Below are 17,800 nucleotides of genomic sequence, written 5' to 3' on the forward strand. Positions count from 1 at the left end.
CAATTGTTGTTTTTAATTTTAAAAAATCACAAATCTTGGGTTTGGGGACCACAAAAAACGTTTGTGATGCCAGATACAGGCTGCAAGTTAGCCACCCACACTTCACAACAACGCTTTAAGCTACATCACTGTTATTTAGTGAACATATGGGGCTGAAGCAGAGGCATATAGCAGCTTGCCACTGAGTCAGAGCTTGGAAAAGTTACTTTTTTGAACTACAACTCCCATCAGCCCCAGCCAGCATGGCCACTGGATTGGGCTGATGGGAGTTGTAGTTCAAAAAAGTAACTTTTCCAAGCTCTGCACTGAGTTCACAGTCAAGGTGGCATTAGACCTGCTGACTTGCTAGCTCATTGTTCACAGTTTTAGCCACTGCATTATGCCACCTCTGTTGAGGAGCCCATACAGTCCTCCTGTCTGGGGGTCGAGTCCTTTTCTATTGACCACTCCCCACTTGATTCTTCACTGCCTTCCTCTGCAGATGAAACCACTTCAGGAGAATGAAGTCTGTAATTGTATAATTCTCGATGGCCGAGATGATCTGGCCCCTCCAGGCTTGCCCCACCAGTGCAGTGAGAAAACCACGGTCTCAAGCCCAGCAGGGTAAGCCCTGTCTTTTCCCCAGAATGAGATGAATCTTCAGGGCAGAAGCAGGAAGAAATCACAGGAGTCCCCTCCACCACAGTAGACTCCGAAGAGTCACTTCCCATTCCACTGTGGCAGAGGGAAGCTTCAGAAAGCACCATGTGAGCCTCATCTTTCATGCCCTCCACATCAAAGTGGAATCTGTCTTTGCGGGTCTTTTCCATCACTTCCCATACTATCTGTTCCAGGCGGCTCAGGGGAGATTGCATACTGGAAGGTCCCGGAGGCCCTCCTTCTTGGGGTGAGGTGTACAAGCACATCATAGAAATGGCTCTTTGCAGACGCTTAAGAGGAGATAGAGTCTCTTGTTTGGAAGGAACATTACAGGAATCCGAGATTTCTGAGAAGTCCCAGAACAAGTGGGCAGGGGAAATCTTCTGGATGGGGGTCTTAGACACATATGAGTAGAGGCAGAAGAAAGCATCAGCTGTTACAGCCAGAGTCTTGACTTGCTTGAACCGGCCTGTGAAAGGAAAGGTGGGAACCATCAGAGGGGAAAAAGTGTAGATCCAAGAAACCCAAGCTTCCAGATTCTCCAGGTCACATCCATGTGACAGAGACTGTGCACACATCTGAAAACAAGGCCTGGTTTCATATTCCTAATCCCTTCTAAGAAGTAATGTCTTCATTCTGCCACCAGAGGGCCGCAGTGACTAGAATACATGTCGCGTCTGGAGCCGAGGAATGCAGGAGCACACGGCTCAGTAAGGTTTTATCTTTTTATTAAAGTTACAGTTATATCAAAAGCTTTTCGACTCTTTCACCTAACTATGCTTTCTAAGAACTATTTCCCCGACTAGTGCTGACTAAGCAATCCTCCGCTTACAGACGTTGACTCAGCACCCCCTCCTTGTATGCCCCCCTAAATAGGTTTCACTTTCACACGCAAATTACGGCTCCTTTTAACCCCGGCCGGCAGTTGTTCTTCACGCCTGAATTCTGCGAGAGCCGGGGAAAAGGGGCTGGACCTCAACTTCTCCCCCTGAATGAGGGGGGCTAGCTGACTGGGTAGGCGTGGGAAACTGCTGAATGCCCAGCTGGGAATCAACACGTGGATCAGGTAGCTCCTCAGGTGCAGGAGAAAGGGGCATGTCCTCAGAAGCAACCTCTGACAGCTCTCTCTGTGCTTCCAAGGGAGGAGTTGGGATTTGGGTGTGCTGAGATCCTTCGTCCCTCAACCCCATGCCTGAGTCCTCAAAGTCAGAGTCCTCCTCCTGCAAGCCCTCCCCCCTGTCCCAGGTCACAACAATACATGACAATGGGAGGGGGAAGTTCTTCTGAGTAGAAATGAGAGGCAAGATGACTCAGAGCTGGTGGGAGCTGGAGCCCAACAACATCTGGAGAAAAAGAAGATCCCTGTCCCTGGCCTAATGGGATAGCAGGGGACAGGAAACAACTGGACTCTTGCTACTTCCTGGAAGGTAAATAGGTGAGGGAAAGGGAGAACCATCTTCCCAGAACAGATGTGCTCTATCTTGCCTCTCCCCTCAGCCTACTGATAAATGAATGCCTTTTGCTCTTCCTCCTGAGCAATACAGAGTTTCTACTCGGCAGATCTCTCCCCTCTCTTTATCATGTGTTCCAATCACTGCTGCTCCCTGGTGGCAGAATGAAGGCATTACCTCTTAGAAGGGATCTAATGGCCCTTCAGATGTTGTTGGACTCCAGCTCCCACCAGCCCTTAGCCAGCATGTCCAATGGTCAACAAGGACTGACATTGTAGACCAGCAGCATCTGGAGGGTCACAGGTTCCCCTATCCTTGCCACAAGCAGCAAACATACATGACAATCCTTTCCAACATTCTTCCTGGCTTTGTTGCTGCCCCCTCTGAGTTCCAGTTCTTCTCTGCCTTCCTCTTGCCTAAGCGAGGTTTGGCGCCTTGTCCTATGCTCCTGGTTCCAGTTCTGACTGACTTTCTACCTGGTCTCAAAAGCAGTGGGTCTTTCCCAGCACCTGCTACAAATCTTTTCAGGTTTCAGCCAGAGATGCCAGGGACTGAACATGGCACATTCTGCATGCAAAGCATGTGCTCTGAGTTGAAGTAAGAGGCCAGCCTCATCCTTTGAGATCACAGTCCCAGAACTGATGGTCTTGAAAGGTTCATGACACTTACTTGCTAACATCACGCAAGGATCCTCCATCTCTAGCCGTTGCACCTGGGCTCTCAGGAAAAGCTGGAAATCAATGCCCTCTGCCTGGGATGGAACAGAGAAGAACCGAGGTGGGATCCAAGATGCAGCCCGTGTCTCCTCTTGAATGAAGCCCAGATTGGACAAGATGGTCTCAGCATCAACTTCACAGAGGTCCAGCACTTCGGAGATACTAGGGGTAGGAGGAGGGGGTGTGAACACATGATTATTGAACTTTGCTTTTAATCAGTTGCTGTTTTCAGGTAATACCCACACATACACCACTAGGTATGTCGACAAGCTCCTTTTCCACCGCAAGTCTGGCATCCCAGAATACCCCAATCTTCACACAGACTATCCCTGGTTTTACTGTTTTAATGCTGACTTCCAAATTTTCACCTCCTCTTGTATTTATGCCATGGAGTTGTGCTGGCAGTAAAGGGGATATCAGAATTTTATGTATAGGTTGCAGAGCTTGGAAAAGTTACTTTTTTGAACTACAACTCCCATCAGCCCCAGCCAGCATGGCCACTGGATTGGGCTGATGGGAGATGTAGTTCAAAAAAGTAACTTTTCCAAGCTCTGATAGGTTGTTACATGCTTATCTCATCCTTCCTTCAATGAACAAAGGGCAGCATCTGTGGGATTTTCTCACCCCCATTTTATCTTCACAGCAACATTGTGAGGTAAGATCAGAGCGGATGCTCAGCTTAAGGTCTTAGAATAAGTTTCATGGTGATGTAGGGCAGGGATAGTCAACTTGGAGCCCACCAGATGTTGTTGGACTAAAACTCTCTAATCAGCCCCAGCCTGCATGGCTAATGGTCAGGGATGATGGGAATTGGAGTTCAAAACATCTGGAGAGTGCCATGCTGGCTACCTCTGGTGTAGGGACTAGAATCCAGGTATCTCTGCTCCTATACTCATCACTGGTGCATCAGTGACGTAGGTCGGTTTCAAACCCAGTCCAAACTCTCCATAAATATGATCCACGCTTACCTGGAGCTAGTCTTGTTAGTGCTGACAGAGATGGCACTGGAAGTCATGCTGTGATCCAGATTAAGATGTTGGGAAGGCCAACATGTACGTTTTTGGGACCTGCCATGGAAGTAGAGACAGTGAAGAGATGGCCAGGCTTATCTGGCCTGGAAGAAAACATCACTAAAGGGATTTCTACACCACAGAAACATTGCTTTAATCATAATTCCCTCTCCATAGAGAAACTTGGGGAATGTAGTTTTACAAGATCTCTAACGGGGTTTCCAACACCCTCAGCAAACTACAGTGCCCAATATTCTTTGGGGAATATGTGATAGCTCAACTGATACAAAACCTGCAATATAAGGAATATGCATTATAGCAGGGGTGGGGAACCTTTTTTTTAGCTGGAGGGACACATTCCTTTGTGACGAACTTTCTGGGGGTCACATGTCAGTGATGGATGGGGTTAGAGGCAAACGTGGTCAGAGCAATGGCTGTCATTGTTAGCTTTGTACAGTCAGCTACACTGCATCCATGCAAAAATCAGAGGTTTGAATACATACACACCACTCCATCTTTCATCCAGGCAAATTAAAGACCTTATCACACATTCCAACCAGGCAAAAGCACTCAAGGAAGTTGTAGAGCACCACCAGTTGGAGGCATGACCTGGAGACAGGGTATGGCCTAGGGAGAGTTCTGAGGGTGAGATAGAGAGGCCTGGCCACACAGATATATTCTCATTAGGGATGTGCTAGAATTCTACCCAGTTCAGATTTCGTACTGACTTATCCATTAATTTGTTTATTCTCTATTGTTTCAGATCAGATTTTTGCATAGTGATTTTCTGTGGCTATTTTTGAAAATGGATTTTTTAAATTAAAAACTCCACCTCTAGAGCATTGATAACAATAATGTTATCTATATTTTCTTTAAAATTTCTTTAAAAATATTGATGTTAATATCAATATTTTGGGGGATGGAAAAAGGACAGGTAAAAGCAGTGGATAGTGGACAAAGGACAAACTCAAACTGATACTGGCCTGTTAGGTCGGCGGAATGCTTTTGAACTGGCACTGGTCAATGGATCCCATCCCTAATTCTCATACTTCAATAGGACCGGTCTTGGGTCTTCCCACTCCACTGCCCTCACTCGGGAAATGAAGTGGCAGAATCCTGAGGTGTTTTAACAGAATGTATACCAGTTTATATTGCAGGTGAGAGGATCACATATTTTAAAATGCTCCCTTTTATTTATTTATTTATTTTTAAAAAAGACTATGCAAGTAGAGAGTGCTGACCTAGAACCTTTCTTCCTGATGTACTTCCTTTGGCATGGGGGATTTTTTATTTCATTTTTAAAAAGGGAATGTGAAGCATTCCAAATGGGAGCACCTACCTGCAGTTTGAACTAGTACAGTTACATGGCCGGTCCTACCATTAGGTAGAGTGGGGTAGTTGCCTCAGGCAGCAGATGCTGGGGGAGGGTGAGGAATGGTGCCAAGGTGTTAGAAGACAGAGACTCGTGTACCACATGGCCTGGCCTGTAGCCCCTAGTCTAGCCTGCTGCCAGTTGTAGGGGAGAGTGCCACTCCATTGCCGTGTTGACCTAAGATGTCAACAACCAATCTTGCCCATCACCTTAAACAGCGAAATGCCACAGGCTGGCACTGCACCACCCATTGTGGGGTGGTGATGAGGGGAGAGAGACTCTGTTTATCATAAGGGGAGGGTAGAGCTTGGAAAAGTTACTTTTTTGAACTACAACTCCCATCAGCCCAATCCAGTGGCCATGCTGGCTGGGGCTGATGGGAGTTGTAGTTCAAAAAAGTAACTTTTCCAAGCTCTGGGGGAGGGCTATTTCCACCTGCCATGCCCCACCCTCCAGCCCTGGAAGCCTTCAAAAGGGAGCTGCCTTCAGAAGACTTTCTGGCCCTTTGGGTTGAGCTATGGGGGTCGGGAGGATGGAAGAGATTTTTGTATCAGCTATGGGGTTAGTTTTTAAATATTTTTGCTTTGGCTTAGTTGTTGAGCTTTATGCTCATTTGTACTTTGACGTATATTTTTTTTCTTAATGTTGGAAGTGATTATACTTTTTATTATGTGTTGTGTTACAGCATTTGGACTGTTTGTGTGAACCGCTTTGAGCACGTGTGTATTTGTGGAAAATGCAGTATAACAACAACAACTATAATAATGCCAAGTCAGAACGCTTATACCTCAGTCTGTGTCAAGAGCAGATGGGGGCCTGAATCTCATTTACCTTTTTTTCTCACAACAAAATAAAGTTTAACAGAGTGTGATTGTCAAAATGTACATACCCATCAAATCTTGATTAAAAAAAAAATAGTTACATGAGTGAAGTCTTCCTCAGAAATTCCATGAATCTTTTTGAAATTCTTTCAGCTTCCCTCAAAATTCCTCAGGGTTTTTTTTATACTCGCGGAGAAATGCCTCCCCCCCAAAAAAACATCCACTTTGTGTTTCATTTTATATCAAATTTTGAGTACAACTCCAGGATTTGCAGCTAACTGCTTGTGGAAATTGACAAACACTACTTCCATGCTAGATTTAGGCCTTTGCTCTTACAAACTCCCACAACATGGGCATTTAGCAAGGGTGTGGATAGGGCAACCAAAGAGACACAGTAGGGCCCCGCTTTACAGCGTTTCGCTTTATGGCACTTCACTAATGCGGTGGTCTCAATTAGATGCAATTACACTAAAGCCCCACTCATACGGCGCTTGTTCCACTTTTATGGCAGTTTTCAGGCGTTCTATTCAATGAGTTCTGCTTTACAGCAGTTTTCGCTTTTTGGCGGGGGTCCGGAACGTAACCCACCATATGAGTGGGGCCCTACTGTATCAACGGAAACCAATGATGACCACCACAACATCAGCCATGAAAGAAGTAGGGATGGTGCTACCAGACAGGAAGCAAGATTCAACTGCCTTCGTCTCACAAACAAACCAGACAAAAATAGTTTGTGGTGTTGTGCTATCTACCCAACTACTCAGCAAGGAAGACCCATGAAACAGAAGCACCTTCTATTTATAGTTATAGTTAAGGGAGCAAGGTGATGCCAAGTGAGAGGCTAAGGGTGACAGGCAATATGGTCACAATCCAACCATGGTTCATGCATTTCCTAGAGGCTTCACATGGCAGTATGGAGCAATACTATCACCACCCTGCTCTCTACCAAGTAGAGGATATAGTATATGAACCTGGGCCTCTACATAAATGCTTGATTGCATGAAGAAGTCATGTGATTTCTGTTTCTTGACAAAGCAGGGGGGTGGGGGAAATTGCGTAAGAGAAGCCTCAGCATGATTGGGAGGCCACAGAGACGTCTCTGCTCATGTGTTACATCATCCATTCCAAGTGGTGGAGAAGAGGCAAAGGCATCTCTGCTCCAATCCCATCTATTTCCTGCACAAAGTCTACCAATGGCCACTAGTTATTATGGCTATATATCATTTCCAGGACCAGAGGCACCATGGCTCTGAATATCAGTCGTGAACTTGAGCAGAGGTGCACAGTCATAACCCCTTGAACTTCAATGGGATCAAATGCTTATAACTAAGGATGGAAAGATCTGTCAATTTCTCAGTTCCTCATTTTTCCAATTGTAAATTTGGTTCTAATTTTTTTAAAAAAAATCCTCATGAAAATTCTTCAGCACTTTAATGCAAATTTCTCCTAACACGCGTATTTTTATACACAGTTCTGACTAATGTACACATTTCTGCAAGCAATTTCTCCTAATGTAATCCAGTTTTGTATGTTATTTTCAGTAAGATAATTCATTTTTTTATGCACACTTTCCCTTAATAGATGCATTTTTGTAATTCCTTGGTTGCAGAGCTGCATCACAAAATTTGGATACATGCAAATTTTGAAGGATGGCTGTTTTTCGGTTCTCATGTTGTTTCAGAAAGTGCAAATTTGATACATTTGGCTTTAAATGCGAACTGAATCGAATTTCTCCCCCATCCCTGCTTGTAACTCTTTGTTGGATTGTGGCCATACTAGTTACATCTTAAACAAATGTGTGTGTGGCAGGGAAGAATTCAAAAAATTATTCTTTCATATTGGTATTCCCCTAATCTGTTTTTCCTTCCCTACTCAGTATTCCCATTTGGGGGGAGGGGTTCAGTTTCATGTGCAGGTTCTTGGAAAGACAAACAATACAAATCATTAATCAGCATGTATTAATATTATTACTGTAAATTTAATAACCAATATAAATGATTTAGGTTTTTTTAAAAGTGTTGTCTATTTCCATACACTTAAGCGCAGTGGTTGTTCTTGTTTAAATGTCCCTCAACATCTCATTTCAGAAGTAAAATCTGAAACTTTCCCCTCCTCCCCCCAAGAATAAGATTTAAAATCTGAAGTACTGCTGAATTTCAGATTTGTACCAAAAAAAAATTGCTTCAGCAAGGCTAAGCTTCTTCATTACTGTTTCTCACCTGGGCTCGGCTCTGTCTTTGCCCAATAGCATCATCGCTGGAAGGAAAAGAAGAAGAGGATCTTGTGAGCAAAAGGTACACAGGATCCCTCCAAAAGAGAGCAGACGGCCGAGAACCCTACACTAAGCAAGTCTGCCAACTTCCATTTACAATGGTAAAAATCCAGTATTAAGACTAATCTCTCCCACTTTGAACTCAGAACAAAATTGGGAGATCAATCAGCCAGATTCACCTTCCCCGAGTTTTGCTAAGCAATCTTATTAGCAGCTAAGGTAGGATGTCCAAAAAACTCAGTTGAGTGGGAAAGTGCCTCACCTCCTTTGAAAGCTAATGAAACCGTCACGAACTTGAGCCATTAGATCAAAGCAGACCCTTTTACCAGACTTTAACTATGGGGCAAACTTGAGCTGCTGTGCTAAGCAATTGATCTCACCCTTGCAAGGAGACCTTGCAAGACCGTAGCTGCTTGACCAAGATACATTTTGCCTTGTGTTTCATTCCCTTCTGGGCAGCCTTCTAAGGGCCACAGGGCAGTGGTGGGTGGGGTCAGAGGCAAAAGTGGGCTGAGCAATTAATGTAATTTTTTCCCTTTGCACAGTAGGCTAGTTTCTGCACATACTCATCTCTAGCCTGCATCCAGGCAAGTAAGAGGCATTATCAGAGTTCAAGGACACATTCCAGCCAGGCAAAAACACAAGGAAGACATGGTATGTAACTTGGGGAGAGATCCAAGGGCCAGACAGAAAGACCTGGAGGGCCAGATTTGGCCCGTGGGCCTGAGATTTCCCATCCTTGCCCTAGATAGATCTAATCCCTTTCTGATTAATTGGCCTCAGCTAATCTGACAGCAAGCTAAGCAAGAAATACTTAGATTTGAATAATAATGGACTTCCGGGAAGGGTGACTTAGCCTGTGCCTGCTTTTGAGACGGGCTCCTGCCTCAAAAGAAGCTTATTCAGATATATCAGTCAGATTTTTTCTTTTTTTGACTGATTAAACTTCTCCCGGGTAGGGAGAAACGAAGAGATTAACCTCAAAGCCTATTTTTGTTGGGACGACCAGATCTCATTAATTTATGGGACGAGGTCCAGCCGACGAAGGTGGGACGGATTTTTAACAACAAGCTCTATCTGGAAAAGCGAACGTTCATCTTATCTTCTAAGAGAGAACGCACTAACAGGCAAGCACCCTTCTTTCTATATTTTTCTTTTACTTGACTTAAATTGTTGCTGTTTAAAAGAGATTTGCCAGATTGATCGGTTTTTGACATCTCACTGGGGAGCCATAACTTCTCTCTGCTACTCACTAATTAATAGCTTATCTCTGTTTTTGTTGCAAAAAGCTGTCCTGGATTTGCATTCTAAAGATATACACAGAAGAGGGATTTCTATTCCAGATTTTTATTTTGAAGAATATTATATTGTCTGAGACTACTCTCTTTTTGGTTTATTTTATTTTGACGAATCTGTTTTCTGACGACCGCCATTAATTGTTTCGATCCTGGGAACTGCATTTTGTTTACTTTAGCATGGAGAGATAAGGCTGTCTGCTCTGTTTATACTGTGATGTCACCAAGTTTGGAGTATTAACCCAATTGTTGCTGAAATAAGAAGTGGTTTTCCTACATTTTTCTTTTAAAATGGCAATTAAGAAAGTGGCTGAGAAGCTGGAAATAACTATGTTTCAGAAAATAATGGATGAGATTGAGATAACGAAACAAAACCTGCGACAGGGTTGTAAGGAGCTGAAAATTGAATTGAGTAAAATGAAGCAGGAGATTAAAGATATAGGGGTCCCTGTGAGAGAGGTGACCCTGGAAGGGGTCCCTGTGAGAGAGGAGACCCCGGAGATTGGAACAAACGTGGAACAGGAAAAAGATTTGGAGTCTATGGACTTTAGAAACAAAATTTATTGTTTGGAGACACAGGAGATTAAAGACATAGGGGTCCTTGTGAGAGAGGAGACCCTGGAGACTGGAACAGGGGTCCCTGTGAGAGAGGAGACCCTGGAGACTGGAACAGGGGTCCCTGTGAGAGAGGAGATCCCGGAGATTGGAACAAACGTGGAACAGGAACAAGATTTGGAGTCTATGGACTTTAGAAATAAAATCTATTGTTTGGAACTCAATGTTATCTCTGAAGAAATTAATGAAGATTCTAGAGATAAAGTTATCAATGGCATGGATAATCTTCTGGACTGGAATGATGTGATGGAGCCCAATATAGAGAAAATCTATGGAATTAACTGCAGCCATGTGACAATGGAAAAACTTTCAAGAGATGACCCAGTGTATTTTGAAAAAAAGAACAGAGATATGATTTTACAGCAGTATTTCAGCAACCTATTCAGAATGGATGGCAAGAAAATATTTGGGATAGAGGTAATTCCCATCAGACTCTTACTATATGACTATGGCTTTGACAGCAAGATTATTATGGAATACTGATAATGGAAGATTGGATACTGAAATTACTGGACTTAACAAGACTACTGAAGATGGAAGATGGAAAATGGAACTAATAGGGATAATAGAACAATGGCTACTGAAATTATTGAACCTAACAGATTCTGATGTGATGGATTAATTGAAATGTTTATTTTGACTATGGTTATGACAACAAGATTATCATAATTAGTAATGAGATGGATTAATCGATATGCTTATCTGGAAAAAAAAATTGATAGATATATTTCTTAAAGAATTGAAACCTCTCTTTGACTTTTTGTGGAAAGAATAAAGTAATGTTTATGAGATTTGATGATTAAGTAAGATAACTACTGGAGGAAAGTGATTTTATAATATGACTTAAGAGACAGGATTGTTATATATTATAGACTTATAACTGATTTGATCTTTGACAAATGGGAAGTCAATATTTTACTCTTTATTTTTTATTTTTGTTTTTTTTTTTCTTTTTTTCTTTTTGTTTAACTATTTTCGATTTTGTTTTTTGTCTTTGAATGTTTTATGATTTTGTCTTGTATGTTTTATGAAAATCTGAATAAAAATTATTGAAAAAAAAAAAAAAGATTTGAATAATAATGATAATCATTACCAATATGAAGACTAGAAACTTCCTTTCTAGCATGTTCAGGCTACTCAGTTCTGAATCCGATACAAAAATTCCCACTTGCACGGTGAGACTACAGGAGTACAAATGTTGCATAACTTTGTCTTCAGCCAATAACTATCAAATGTTGTGCTTGGCTCACTAATGTGCCACAAGGGAACCATTAGCATGCCATGAAAAATAAAATAATGAAATTATTGAAGACTCCTTTGAGCCCAAACTAACCACCAATAAAGAAGGCCTACCCATGGCATCCCAGCAAAAGTCACTGCTCGGGCCTAGCCTCCTTCTAACCTGCGTGTACTAAGACTGGGTACAATTCTGCTATGCCTTTGCTTTGGGTGGGAATGGCTCATTTAATCACTCTGGGCACATGCAGAGACAGAGCAGAAGTAACTGCTCTCAGAAGAGGCTGCATGTTGAGTTTCTGCATGAGTCACTGCTGGAAGTAGGGTTCTTCCCAAGCAAAAAATGCACACTCACAACAGTAAGCAGGGATTATTATTACATTTATATCCCATGTTTCCTCCAAGGAGCTTAAAGTGGCATACAAACATGGTTTCCCCCTTCCCAATTTTTCCCTGGTCTCTCAGATCTCAGTCCAACACTCTAACCACTATACCATACCAGCTCAGCTCTAAGATGGAAGGGTCTGCCAATTTTGGTCTCTCAGTTTCCCATTTTTTCCATTTTTCTAAAATTCAGTTCTCCATATTTCTAACGCAATTTGTGATTTAAAAAAAATCATAAAAGTTAATCAACATTGTAGTATGAATTTCTCCAAATAAACACATTTTGGGTGCAGTTTTAACTGATGTATATATTTTTGCAAGCAATATTCCATAGTATGAAATATTTTTGTATGCTATTTTCACCAATATAGTCGTTTTTATGCCCACTTTCTCCTAACATACAGTTTTGTAAACATTGTTCCCTTGGAGAACTATAACTATCACATAATTCAGTTAAGTGTGAATTTTGAAGGATGGCTTTGTGTTGGTTTTCATATTGTTTCAGAAAGTGTGGATTTGATAGATCCACCTTCAGATATGAACTGAATTGAATTTCTCCCCCATCCCGGACAGTGACTCATGCAGAGACATACGGATGGACTCCTCTGTAAGTGAGCAGTTCCTTCTCTTGTACACTCTACAACTGGGATTCTTCAAGGTGCCATCCATGGGCCCCACAATGTCCTGAAACATGAACCCTTTGATGCCTACTAAGGCCACTGCCCTTCCCTATTTTTATTCTTAATTGTGTTTTTTTTTCTGGGGGGAGTTGTCTGCTTTTCCCTGTGATTTAGTTTTTTGGAAGGTATAAGTGTTTGCCCTGTTATTTGGAGGGGGGGGTCAGAATCACCACTTTTTCTTCTATGAAATGGATATTTTGTGGTGCCCACAACATTTTCTTAGATTTCCAGATGTGCCCCAGGCCCAGAAAGGTTGGACATCCTTGCTCTACCAGTCAGCCTTTTTGGTGAAAGTGAAGTGTTCCTCTAAATTTAACTCTAAAAAAAGTATGCTTCTCTGCTATCTGATGTTTGGAGAATGCTGGCTTAGGCTTAGTCAGAACTGTTGACTCACTCAGGTCCAACACAGTAGGAACCAAAAGTATTGCTGTACCATTTCCTGTTATCATTGGCACAGCATGGAAAGGTCCAGTGCTGATGGCACCCTGATACAGTATGATAAATGATGCTTTGATTGTCTTTGGGAAAACTGTATCTGCCTGGTATGCATATCCTTCAGGTCAATTGTACGTGAAAAGTAAGCACAACTGATTTCTGAATTTGCAGGCTGGCAAATCCAAGGGATCCTGTTAAGCTGACATATCTTCTTCAGATTGTGTTCTTTGTTGGTTTTATTACATTACTTCCCACTGCCACTTATCTGCCAGTTGCTCGGCACAGTGATGCAAACTCACAGTGCTCTGTTCATTTTGGCTATTATGAAACACACACATTGAGCACATCAGCTGTGTCACCAAATTAGTTCTCCTGCCGCTGATGTACCATTCATCACCCATGGCCATTTGGAAGGAAGGCCTGCTCACATCCAACAGTCCTCACTACTTACCTTCTGCTCCCAGGCTAAGGTCATCTTCAAAGCTGGTTGTGTTGCTGCAGGATCCTACAATTTAGCAAAAAGCACAGCAAATCCACAGTCAACCCTGGGCAGTCTACAGGGAAACAGATATATTCAGAGGCTGAAAGGGGACTGGACAAAGTCAAAAGTCTGAGGGGCTGTCTCTATGTAGGGGATGTGGAATAACATAGCTCTTTCATAGGCAGGGTTGTGTGAAGGCAAGGCTACAATTCCACAGAAGAACAGGAAAGCCATAAAGTGTAGAATTCAACTTCCTAAGATTCTTAGTTTTATTTTTTTTTTAAAGCAAGTTTCTAGTCCTTGTGAAAATATGCTTGTCGATTTACAGGCAATGCTGGGTGAAATCTCAGACACCAAAGGAGTTGCTGAATAAGATTTCCAGTGGTTGTGTGTGGGGGGTGTAGGTGCCCTGTATATCTCCTTGACTTCTCCCACAAATTATTATGTATTATGAATTAATGAATCACCTTTCAGTTAAATTTCAAGATGATTTGCAATCACACAATAAAAACTAAAGTAGGTTTGAAAACAATACAAAACACACACATAGACTTATAAACAATACAGATGCTCAAGGCAGAGACAAAAAATCATCTTTTTTCCCAATTCATCCAATGATAAGCAGAAAGAGCATAAATTATGCAAAATACAAAACAGCATGAAAATCTGCTTAATTTGCAAAATGTATATAGGTTGCAGCAGGACTCAGCTTTTTGTGTCACAGAATCATGCTGATGATTTTGTTGTTGTTGTTTAATGCTGAGAACCCACAACCCTGCTAATATATGTGGCCTGAATGTTGAGAAGCCCATCAGGGGTCCGTCCTTCCTCTCCACAACATTCTCCAATAGCTTGAAATCCGGGCATTGTTGGGAGATGCTGCAAGAGTTATGCTGTGGATTGGCAGCTGGGGTCCAGCCTAACAATGCTTGCTTGGAGAACTGCATCACAAAATTCAGAAAAGTGTGAATTTCAAAGGATGGCTGTGTTTCAGTTCTCATGTTGCTTCAGAAAGTGCAAATTTGATAAATTCAGCTTTAAATGCAAACTGAATCAAATTTCTCCACCGTCGCTGCACCAGAGTGGGGAAGAGATTCATTAACCTTTTCCCTTCCTACAGTTTGCCTACTCAAAATTACACCAGCAAGGGCTTTCCCATCCATGGGATGAAAACATGGGGACATGTATCTGGAGCTGGAGGGGTGACTTAGAGTGGGGAAATATCCTAAGCAGAAAGGGTTGTATATCCTTTCCCCCTCTTCTTGGTAATCTGCTCAAGACTGCAGCAACCTGGAGTGGCTGCTTTTCATTTTAAAAATCAATTGGGGAAAGGCTCATGTGACTTCAACATAAAACCAACCTTTTGGTGTTACTGGCTCACTCCTGTGGAATGCTAATCCAACAGAGATTCTGCAGGTGCCTTCTATATTAACTTTCAAATGTTTGCTGAGAACTTTCCTTTGCCACCAGATTTATGCAGACAATTAAGAAAAAAACATTTTTTCACTAATAGTCAGCTGGTGATCCATTTTAATTTGTGTGTGGTTTTTATTGTCTTTTAACTGTTGTAAACCACTTTGATTTTTTAAAAATGAAATTGCGGTATACAAATGTTCTTCTAAATAAAGAAGGAAGGAAGGAAGGAAACATGACGGAGAATCACATATAATTGGGCAATCGAGGTGTGTCCAAGCTTTTGCCCATCTTACTTCATTGCTGGGAAGGCAGAGCCAGCAAGTGATAGAAAGGATGGAAAGCACTTACCAGAGGCAGCAGGAATAGAGATACTCTCTGAAAAGGGCTCCCCTGATATGCTGAAAGCCAGAATCAAAAGCTTCATCATTACCACTATAAGGGTTCCTAAATTATTGTAGTAATTTAATTTATTTATTAAATGTACATGTTGCCCTTCCTCCCAGAAGGAGCCCAGGGCACCAAATAAGCAACAACAACACACACACACACAGAGAGAGAGAGAGGGAGAGAGAGAGAGAGAGAGAGAGAGAGAGAATATATTCCCATGTTCTGCTAGCTGGAACATCACAGGCAATGAAGTACCACCCAGCAAGCAGTGGCACCGCTAGAGTTGGACTACACAGTACCAGTCTAGGGTCCTGCAGCCCAGAAGGCCCCCAAATGACACGCAATGTCAGGGGCAGTCAGGCCAGGGGTGTAGTCATTCAGGTCCTGGGAGGGGTCTTAGACCCCTTACTTTTTTGGAACCCAAGTCCCAGCAGAGTCCCTATGTCTCCAGTGCCCTATGAGCCAATCAGTATGAAAGGGGAATGTGTTAGCCACCGAGAAGAGCCTTCTAACTTGCTTCCTTCTAGTTTCCTGCTGACTGGAGCCAATCAGAGTGAAATGAGTTCCTATTACTTCCTACTTCAAAAAGCCAAGTTGTGGAGAGTGAGAATTCTGCATCTGCAGATGAAAAGACAGTGACTCCTGATGATAGCACCCATCTACATCATCAAGTGGTATGCTAGCAGCGGAAGATAAACTTGTAGACACTTGATTCAGTAGTTCAAGCAATATATCTGACAGTGAGAAAGGAGTCAAATGGTGACAGTGATAGAGAAGCAGAAAGCAATATTCAAGCCTAGCCAGACTCTTCTATAATCTCAGAAGATTGTATAATCTTAGAAGGGGGCATGGCTGTGACACTTATGAAGGGACCCTGCACTTCTGAATTTGCCACTACACTACTGGCAGACACCACAATGTCATTTGTTTCTTTGCTTTTATTAGTAGGGCCCCACTCATATGGCGGGTTACGTTCCGGACCCCCGCTGTAAAGCAAAAACCGCTGTAAAGCGGAACCCATTGAATAGAATGGCGAGCGATGCCCGAAAACCGCCGTAAAAGCGGAACAAGCGCCGTATGAGTGGGGCTTTAGTCTAATTGCATCTAATTGAGACTGCTGTATTAGTGAATCACTGTAAAACGAAGCACTGTAAAGCGGGGCCCTACTGTACAGGGTTGCTATGCTGCTGCATATGGAGTGAAGCTCCAGACAGTCACTCTGTCTTGAATTCAACAACACTAACAGCTGTGTGGGACTTAGGAGGGGCAAAAGCCAGCACAATTCAAGTGATAGTGGAGCCAAGGGGCAGGCTAGTATTTGGGGGGTGGCTGTAAGGGCACAGCCATGCCCCCTTTGTGTTTTTCCATGCCCAAATTGGTTTGGAAACTGCTCATCCGCATTGGCCTTCCTCTCTCAGTAGGTTGCCAGTGTACCTGCTCACCAGGATTCAGGAAGATAGCCAGGGATGAATTTGTTTGTGCCATTCATGTACAATTTTCATAGAATCATAGAACAGTCGAGCTGGAAGGGGCCTTTAAGGTCATCAAGTCCAACCCCCTGCCCAATGCTCAATGTTGTTGTTGTTGTTCATGTACTATGTTTAGCACATGTTAGAAACGAGCACTCCACTCTGTGGAAGCCATCCTTATGTCTAATACTTTTGCCAGACCATGCAAGGGCCATAAGGTTGAATCCCCACATAGCCATGAAGCTCACTGGGTGACCTTGGGGCAGTCACTGCCTCTCAGCCTCATGAAAACCCTATTCATAGGGTTGCCATAAGTCAGAATTGACTTGAAGGCAGTACGTTTGCATTTTGCATTTGGGGCCAACATTTAGCTATTTTTAAAAAAAAATGTTTAGCGTTTTAACTAAGTAAGTTATGATCGCTTTGCTAATTAAAAGGGGAGAATAGCTGTTGCACTCAGATTCTGCTTTCGGGCTTCCCATAGGCATCTGCTTGGCCACAATCAGAACAGGGTGCTGGGTTGGATGGGCCTTAGGAAGAGCCCTGTTGGATCAAGCCAAAAAACATTATGGTTTTATAATAAATTACTGGGAATATCTTCACAAAAGATATTCTAGCCTCCAGTCTGTCTCTAAGCACAATTCAAAGGGCTGGTTTGGATCCATGATAATTGAAGGGTCACCTTTTCCCTCTTAAAACTGCCCAAGTATTAAGATCAGCCTTTTTCTGTCACCTGAAGTAAGGCACAGATCTGCCTCAGTTGTGTCCCTCCACCTCTGGCATTCCCTCCCCAGGGAGGTTTGCATGGTGCCCTCCTTCCTTATTTTCCTTTCAGTGCAAAGTAGAAACTCTTTTAAAAAATTATTTCACCAGGTATTTTAACCTGTAGGTTTTGTTTTAAAAAATGCTGGCATTTTATTCAGGTTTCCTGCAAGCCTTTTTTAAAATTCTGTTTTTATTGTTTGATTTTGTAAGCTGATTTATTTATACCATGATAGATAGATAGATAGATAGATAGATAGATAGATAGATAGATAGATAGATAGATAGATAGATAGATAGATAGATAGATAGATAGATAGATAGATAGATAGATAGATAGTAGAGCTTTTGACTTTTTC

General features: G+C 42.5%; 1 protein-coding gene across 1 annotated transcript in view; it reads right to left on the minus strand.

Annotated features, from left to right (window-relative positions):
• Positions 1-241: 241 nt before the first annotated feature.
• The window catches only part of TESPA1 (thymocyte expressed, positive selection associated 1), a 32,055-nt gene continuing 14,496 nt past the window's right edge, over positions 242-17,800 (minus strand). Inside the window, exons 5-10 of the mRNA XM_061621706.1 lie at positions 15,172-15,221; positions 13,378-13,431; positions 8,229-8,265; positions 3,775-3,873; positions 2,760-2,968; positions 242-1,108 (exon numbers count right to left, since the gene is read on the minus strand). Coding sequence (XP_061477690.1) covers positions 378-1,108; positions 2,760-2,968; positions 3,775-3,873; positions 8,229-8,265; positions 13,378-13,431; positions 15,172-15,221 — 1,180 coding nt within the window. The 3' untranslated portion in view covers positions 242-377. The remainder of the gene's footprint in view (positions 1,109-2,759; positions 2,969-3,774; positions 3,874-8,228; positions 8,266-13,377; positions 13,432-15,171; positions 15,222-17,800) is intronic.

The sequence above is a fragment of the Rhineura floridana genome, chromosome 3 (genome assembly GCF_030035675.1).
Source record: "Rhineura floridana isolate rRhiFlo1 chromosome 3, rRhiFlo1.hap2, whole genome shotgun sequence".
Lineage (NCBI taxonomy): Eukaryota > Metazoa > Chordata > Lepidosauria > Squamata > Rhineuridae > Rhineura > Rhineura floridana.